The 8,032-nt window shown below is 58.0% G+C and overlaps 1 protein-coding gene across 2 annotated transcripts; it reads right to left on the bottom strand.

Moving 5' to 3' along the window:
- Nucleotides 1-702: 702 nt before the first annotated feature.
- ENPP7 (ectonucleotide pyrophosphatase/phosphodiesterase 7) lies at nucleotides 703-6,216 on the bottom strand. 2 transcript variants are annotated; one of them, XM_033089230.1, is made up of 5 exons: nucleotides 5,785-6,216; nucleotides 4,356-4,501; nucleotides 2,587-3,213; nucleotides 1,585-1,894; nucleotides 703-939 (listed from the first exon to the last, which is right to left on the bottom strand). In XM_033089230.1, exons 1-5 carry the CDS (start codon nucleotides 6,035-6,037, stop codon nucleotides 857-859), a joined length of 1,419 nt encoding a protein of 472 aa, XP_032945121.1. In that variant the 5' UTR covers nucleotides 6,038-6,216; the 3' UTR covers nucleotides 703-856. The 2 variants fall into 2 exon arrangements, with proteins under 2 accessions (XP_032945121.1, XP_032945123.1); XM_033089232.1 differs by having other exon boundaries at nucleotides 703-921.
- Between the last annotated feature and the right edge of the window lie 1,816 nt (nucleotides 6,217-8,032).

The raw sequence follows: 8,032 nt of genomic DNA, 5'->3' as shown, positions 1-8,032 counted from the left end.
TGGCTTTTATTGATATAAACACAAGGAAGTAGCATTGTTTTCTCCACGGTCTGTGAGTCTCATACATCATACCAGAAAACTGATTCAAGTCAATCACCATTACCTGCTAACAGTTGGAATAGAAAGTCCCATGATGTCTTAACAATTATGGGATGTGCCTCCCCAGGGACAAATCCTTTATGCTGAAACTTATTGATAAGAATGGAAGGAGAACTGATGTTATCACATCGTTGACTCACTTCCCAGGCAGGTTGTGGGAAGGAACATAGCCACAGAGGCAGAAGCTCTCCTTAGCCGGGGGAAGGTGGGGGCTGTGCCCACCTCTATCGACCCCGTGAGTTCTCCTGGTGGTCCCCACGCGGTTGCGCCTGGCTTGGGTTGTTCCTCCTGTGAGGAATCTTATCCATCATTGGCTGACCAACCATCTTTTGGGGGCCAAGCAGAGAGACATGAGGTGTAAGCACAAAGGTGAAGCAAAGTCCCTGAAAGGAACAGTCTCACAGACTCTTCTTTCTTTAGGAATAGGCACGAGGGGACAGATGGTCAGGCTGCTGTGTGACAACACCCCACCATGCACACGATGGCTTCTGAGGTTTTCCTGGGTCTCTGTGGAGCATGCAGGCAGGAGGGGAGGAGGCTGGGAGGATTCCAGGCTCATCTGGGCTGTCTGCTTTGGAAAGATCTGCTCCAAATCTGATTTGAGAGGCTGAAGGGGCCTGCCTGGGATCCTGAGGAATGACTCCTCTGCAGCAGAGTGGGCCCGGGTCTATGGGGGGGTCGTCAGGCTGGAGCCTCAGGGAGCGTGGTCCCATCCTCCCCAACACCTCCTGGCCCACTGACCTGGAGCGATGGGGCATTATGCGACCTTGGCCAGAAGAATTACAGCTGCCAGCAGTCCCGTCACCAAGGAGGGCCGGCCACCTGGCAGGAGGACAGACTCTAAGGAAAGTTGGAGGGTCCAGTGAATGAGGGAAGTGGGAGCATGCCATTTATCCCACCCATAGACAATGGGCAAGGTGCCCCCGAATGTTCCCTCGAGCCCCTGAATCCATCTCTCACCACCCCTCTTTGTTCACCTGCCCCAGCTGCACTGGCGTCCTTGCTCTCGTCCCACATGGCCCCTCACAGCTTACGCTCAGCAGGGCCTGCCCCGCTCCAGCCAGGCCCCCACTGTGGTCTGCCACTCTGTCAGCTTTCAGGTGACCTTTGCCACTGAGACAGGTCAGGGTGGCGGTGGGGTGGGGCTGGGGGAGGCTGACTCCAGGAAGGAATTCCTCATGTGACCATGCGGAAGCACAGGTTCCATGGGACCAGGAGCCGGTAGGGGAACTTCCCCGGCAAAGGCCTGTCCCCTGGGCAGACCACCCTCTCCTCTGGCCCTCAGGAGCCCTGTCTTAAACATGCTCTTCCTCCTGCACTGCCGAGATGCTCAAAGTACACTGTACGGGGTCAGGTGTCGTGGGAACGTCAGGGAACGGAGACGTGCCCCGAGCCAGGGACAGGCAGAGAAGGCACCCTTTTCACGGTGGTGCAGGTACACCCATCTGGTGTCGAAATGGGCCCAGGCAGAGGGTGGCGCCTCACCTGAGTGGGATGTGGGCAGCGGGGTGCTGAGGGGCCCGTTGGTCTCCGATGTGCGCGTGGGCAGCGGGGTGCTGAGGGGCCCGTTGGTCTCGGGTGTGAGCGTGGGCAGCAGGATGCTGAGGTCCCCGTCGTTGGCCTCAGGCACGATGCCCAGCAGCTTGCACATGAGCTCGTACACGTGGACGCTCTCGAAGGGTTCCACCTCCAAACCCCTCTTAAAGCTGGGGCCCACAGCCCGGAAGATGGTCTGCATGTCCATAGCCTTGTTGTCGAAGCCGTGCTCCCCGTTGTTGAACTGCACGTTCAGTCTCTGCCGGGGCAGGGTCCTGAGTGCCTGCTGGGACGCCCGCCCACCCGCCGGAGCCCCCGGCACCCCCTGCAGCATTGGCACAGGACCCCTGGAGGGAGTTCAAACATGGGGCAGGAGGGATCCTGACCCTGTGTCTCTGAATTCTGAGCCTTAGAAGATCAGGGGCCCAAAGAGGGAGCCTCTGCAAAGACCCTGTGACATCAGTGGAGACCCCAGCACACAGCGTGCCACCATGAGGTCCAGGCCACGCCAGGGGCTTCTCCGTGAATGCCTGCACCAATCAGTGCTCCCTTTCCCAGGTCCCCTGCCCCTTCGCTGCGTCTTCCTTCCCCTTCAGACACCCTTGGCTGTCTGCTGATGGGAGACCAGGCTGCTCACTCTGCCTCTCCCGTGTCACTCGTAGGGCTGATCTGCTCACACGTGACCCGACACACACAACAGCACACACAGACACTCACACATAACACATGCACATGTAAACACGCACAGGAGGTGTGCATGCACACATACACAGGTATACACGTATGTACATGCACACACACTCCTGTTGTATAGTGATGGCCGTGTCCCTTTGGCGAATGCCCCTCACACTGGGGAATAGCTAGAAATTGGGGGTGCTTTTTTACAGAGATGGAAAGAGACCCAGCAGCCCAGGGAAGGAGCCCCAAGCGTACATCCCATAGGCAACTCACCCCGTGGATGACGTAGCCAGGGTCACTGTACATGAGCAGGGGGGTGATCCTGGGGTTATTGGCGTAGTGAAAGGACTTGGGGAAGGACTCCTTCTTGTAGACGTGCAGTCTGGGGTGGGCATCCTTGAGGGCCTCGTACACCTTGTCTGCCTTCCCTTCCTTGGGGAGCAGCATCCCATTTGGTCCGTAGTCCAGGAGCTCGAACTCAATGTCCTTGAAGGTGAAGTTGGGGAACTTGTGGAATTCCACCAGGTCGCTGGCGCTCTTGTTGACGGTGCTCATGCCGTGGTCGGACGCGATGATCAGGTTGAGCCGGCTCTCGAGGCCACTGCGCCTGATGCTGTCCCGGATGTAGCCCACCGTCCTGTCCACCTGCGCCACCATCTCCTTTCTCTCTTGGGAGTCGGGGCCGAACTTGTGGCCTGTGGAGTCTGGTTCCCCAAAATAGAGTGTGACCAGGTCCAGGTCCTCCTTCGTGAACCACGTCATCACCGTGTCGATGTTCGCTCTCCACTCCTTCTCATCTTTGTAGTTGTGCAGGATACCTTCCTTCCGGCTCAGGGTCACGGCCATGCCTTGGTAGGTGACGTTACCGCCAGGGTAGAAGAAGGAGCCGGTCTTCAAGCCCTGCCAGGGAAGGCGGCGTTGCTCTGGTTTGTCCCCTGCTTGTCCCATGCCTGCTGACACGTGCGCCCCCTCCTTCCTGCTTCTCTGTCTGCCCACGCGCTCATCCCCTCCCCTAACTGCTACCACCAGCCTTTTTATCTTCCTAGCTCTTATCTTGGGGCTGATACGATTTTATAGAGGAGAGAGCAGGTGCCCCATGGACCCAGTACTAATGAAGTAATGGATATGCAAGTGTTCCCAGGTATGTAGACCACTCATCATCATGGTGGTCCCAGGCCTGTGCCTCAAGGCTGAGATGCCCAGAGAGTACCCCCCTTCTGGCCTGCAGCCCAGCCTCTCCCTGCTGTAGTCACATCCTGGCGTGTGTCATGGCTCCTTCACCCGCGTCCCCTCGCCCGCCCTTCCAGCCTTCAACCTGGCCATCAGTCCAGCTTTCCATGAACTGACGGCTGCTTTATTTACAAATCCACCTGTCCTTCTGACCTTTCCCCGGGTGCCCAGGCTGCCCGTGCGCCCCCGCCCCCACCCAGGCTATTTCGTTTACACTAAGTGTCACGAGATGCCAAGTTCTTGGCTTTGGCTTTCTGCAAGTGAGTCTCTTTGGGTGTAAGGGGACTCAGACTTGAGTGGCACTGTCCACTTGACTAGAAGCCACACCTCCGGGGCCAGGGAGCTCCCAAAACATTGCAGGACGGGGGGGGGGGGTTCTTGGGCTGACACTACACCCCACCCACACCTCTTACTTTATCTTTGCCCCTTAGAATTTAGCTGCCCAGCCTGAGGGGCATGAGGGAGGGAAAGGGGACAAAGCTGTTTGATTGTTACATGCCTTTTTGTTGAGGTTTTTCCCTGTGCGACCCCCTCACCCCACCCCCAGGGCCAAAGGGTCCAAAGGTGTCCCTCTGTCTTAGGGGCTCCAGGGAGGACCCGGCAGGGCTGTGTAGCTCACTGTCCAGTCCTCACGAGCACCCAGCTACCCCTCCCTCGGGACCCCACTTAACACCCCTCTGTGTCAGGAACCCCAGGACTCCCAGGGTGGGGAATGGCTCCGCTGTGGGGCTCACGTGGTCACAGCCTTTCCCGGCCAGGTCCCGCTCCCACCTCCCCGCCTGCCATCCACGTGGCTGTGGGGGCAGCCTTACCTGCCTCTGCGCCGTGATCCAGATGGGCACGCTGCCGTTGTCCCACCACCTCTGGATGCCCAGCGTGGCATGGTAGGGCAGCTTCACCTTGCTGGTGGTGTTGTAGTACATGTTGTGGACCACGCCGTGGTTCTCGATGTATTTGCCTGGGGGGAGGAGGAGGCAGGGAGGAGGTGGGAGGGCCACACAGCCACACCAAGGACACTCAGGCAGGCTTTGCCACACAGTGCCGATGGGCCTGGGGTCGCAGTCACAGCACGTGTTCTGTGACCTAGCGGTCCTGCTTCCACGTGTAGCGGTGCACCCTGCAGCTAACCGTGCACGTGTGGACAGGGACACATCACTGGCAGCAAGCCTGATTTTAGCAAAAGATCAGAAGACACCTGGCTGGCTCTTAGGACGGAACTCACGAAATAAATTATGGTCCAGCCATAAAATAGAATCCTTGGCAGGAATTTAAGTGAACCAAGGGGAGCTCCAGGAGGTACCTTTTAAGGTGTGCTTTTTGCAGGGGAAATGCACGCACGTGAGTTCAGAAGGTAGGGAGGACAGAAGATGATGACAGTGTCCCCTGCCTCCCCCTCCCACCTGCAGTGTGTTAAGTGATGTGGAGAAGGGAGAACCAGGTGGGGTGCCACCATTTGTGTGTATCAGGGCCGTGGTCATAGAAACACTGGTGTGAGGATGAGTCGTCTGTACTGAATCGTGTGCCCCCAAAATCATGCCCCCCCAGAGCCTCAGAAGGTGCCTTGTTTGGAAATAGGGTCGTTGCAGATGTGAGTAGTTAGGTTGAGATGAAGGCCTTCTGAATTGGGGGGCAGGGGCTTATAGCCACTGACAGGTGTCCTTACAGGAAGAGGAGAGACATACACAGGGGAGCCAGCCATGTGACAAAGGGGGCAGGCATTGGAGTGATGCGGCCACAAGCCAAGGAACACCTGGACCCCCAGAAGCTGGGAGAGGCAGGAAGGATCCTCCCTTAGAGCCTCCGGGGTTGTGTGTGTCCCTGGGACACCGAGATTCTCATTCGCAGGCAGCTGGGGTGGGGACAGGATGAGCAGCCAGAGAGCAGGAGCCTAAGGCTCATCTTGTCCACCTTTCTGAATCCCAGCCACACTCACCTCCTCCAGGAGCCCTCCTGGGTTGCTACCCTGATTGTTGTCACCATTTAACATGAGACCACTGGTTGTTTTTATTTACCCTCTATCAGTTGCCGCCAATGGTGAAGGTTATTGAAAATCAATCCCCTTGGCTGTGCCGTGTCTCCCCAGTGGGAATGTGCCCTCCTTGTTTCACCTTTGTCCCTGCACGGTGCCCCCCGGGACAGGGCTGTGTGCATGCACTGGGGATCCTTCTGTTGGTTCCTGTGGTTTCTCAGTGCCTCCCCCCCACAGCCCCCACCAGAACCCACCCTGAGGCTCACACTCACCAGTGACCAGGGTGAAGTGGCAGGGGCTGGTCATGGTGACGAAGGCCGGGGTCATGTAGCGAGCTTTCACCCCGTCGAGCGCCATGGTGTCCAGGTTGGGGGTGTCCACGTCCTGCTCGTAGTCCCAGCGGAAGCCGTCGAAGGACACGAGGAGCAGCTTGTTCCGGGAGCCCTGCCGTTGGACAGGCGCCCCGATCCCTGGAGCCAGGAGGGTGGCGCAAGCCACGGCGAGGAGAACAGCTGAGCGTCTCATGATGGGTTCTCCAGACTCACAAATGCCCAGGTAGTTTCCTGCTGAGGAGCAGAGCAAAGTCCCAGGGTCACCCACACTGCTCTTATCCTGTGAATCTTTCAAAAAGAGACTGAGCACATATGTGCGTCTCAGAAAGAGGCCCCTGCTTGCCCGTGTCTGTGCCACCCTGGCCAGGCCCTCACAAGGCACCCGCCTTTATTACCAGTGGCGCCCTCTGGCTTAACGCTCCTCCCTCCTGGAGTACGTGTGTCCTCATGGGGGAGGGTGGGGACCAGTGCCCGAAGGCTTGGAGAACAGAAGGGGGCTCACTCCATCGGGATGGCCTGTGTCCCCACCCTTGTAGCAACTCTTGGAACCTGTGCCCTGCTCACTGTGACCATGGAGCACCCGGGTGGGGGCCCCCTCTCTAGCCCATAATTTGGGGAGGACTTTGGGGTACATGGGTGTTACCACGCAGCAGCCTACCCGTCCGTCTCCTTGTACCTGCCCCTAAAGGAGAGTCTGTGAGAGGGATCCTTTCAGGGACTTTGCTTCACCTTTGTGTTTGTACCTCATGTCTCCCTGTTTGGCCCCAGAAAGATGGCTGGTCAGCCAATGATGAATAAGATTCCCCACGGGGCGGGGGGACAACTCAAGCCAGGCACAGTCGAGTGGGGACCAACAGGAGAACCCACGGGGTTGGTAGAGGTGGGCACAGCCCCCCACCTTCCCCTGGCTAAGCAGAGCCTCTGCCTCTGTGGCTGCATTCCTTCTCACAACCTGCAAGGGAAGAGATTCAATGGTGTGCTCTCCATCTATTCATATGCATAAAGGTTTTGTCTCTTGGGGAGGTACAGACATCCTGAGACTTACGGTTCAGCTGCCTGCAGGCGAGGGTGATTGTCTTGAATCAGTTTCCTATTATAATGTATGGGATTCACAGATCTTGAGATTGACAAGCTTTATCTCCTTTACTTCCTCACCGAACTAATAAAAGCTAATGTGTAGGCCCGATTAGGCGCCCAGCCCAGACCTTGAGGCTGCAGGTCCCTTGGCCCCACTTGCACTCTATTCCTGGCGACTGTCTTTTCTTAACCCTGCGCCGCCCTCCTCGCTCCCCACAACCCTTGTCACGCGGGACGCGACACATGGGTCTCAGGCCTGCTTGGGCCAGGGCTGTGAGGTGGGCTTCCTGGGGTCCGGGAGCAGAGGACCAGCAGCTCCGCCCAGGCTGGCCTTGTCCACAGGGAGCCCCAGTCTGGGGGAGTGCCTCTTCCCCTCCCTGCTCGTTTGAAGGGGCCTCCCGGGATGGGGCAGGCAGAGAGCCAACCTGACAGCCCGGATTAGAGCGGCCAGGCCTTCCTGTTTGGGCCCAGGGATGCTCAGAGAGGCACACGGCAGGCGCGGGTGGTCCCATTTGATGGACTTCGCCAGCAAGGTGGTCACCTTGTGCTCATGGGGGTGGGCGTGGGGCAGAGGGGCCCTGAGGTCAGTGTGCGGTTCTCTCACTCTCACTGTGCGTCTCTCCCTCCCTCCCTACCTGTGAAGCACGTTCTGTGTGCCAGGCACCGTTCTAAGTTCTGGGGACACGGCAGCGAATGAGACAGCTGGTATTCCTGACTTCTTTCACTCTGGATGAGGAAACACAAAATAAAATCAATAAACAAATAAAACAGTAAAATAGTCATCAAAAAGAAATAAAGCAGGAAGAGGATATGGGGCGTCTGGAGGGAGCAGGGACGGGGGTGGGGGGTGCAGCCCCCATGGATGGGCCTTGTTAGAGGATGACGGGTGAGGGGGTGATCCTGGGGTCAGGTCAGGTTGGGGGCGGCAGGGCCCAGGGGACCCTGGTGAGGAGTCCCGCATTCTTACACGCGGGGGTGGGGGGCATGTGAGGGTTTAATCAAGGGAGTGGCATCAATTGAGCTAACATTTGAAAAGATGGGCCTCCCCATTTGCAGGTTGAGGGCACTTGGCAGGAGGAAGGAATGGATGTTGGGTGCAGGGCTGGGAGGT

Source organism: Rhinolophus ferrumequinum, chromosome 21, assembly GCF_004115265.2.
Source record: "Rhinolophus ferrumequinum isolate MPI-CBG mRhiFer1 chromosome 21, mRhiFer1_v1.p, whole genome shotgun sequence".
Taxonomy (NCBI): domain Eukaryota; kingdom Metazoa; phylum Chordata; class Mammalia; order Chiroptera; family Rhinolophidae; genus Rhinolophus; species Rhinolophus ferrumequinum.
The sequence above is the reverse complement of the archived record's forward strand: the minus strand, read 5'-3'. Positions and strand labels throughout refer to the sequence as shown.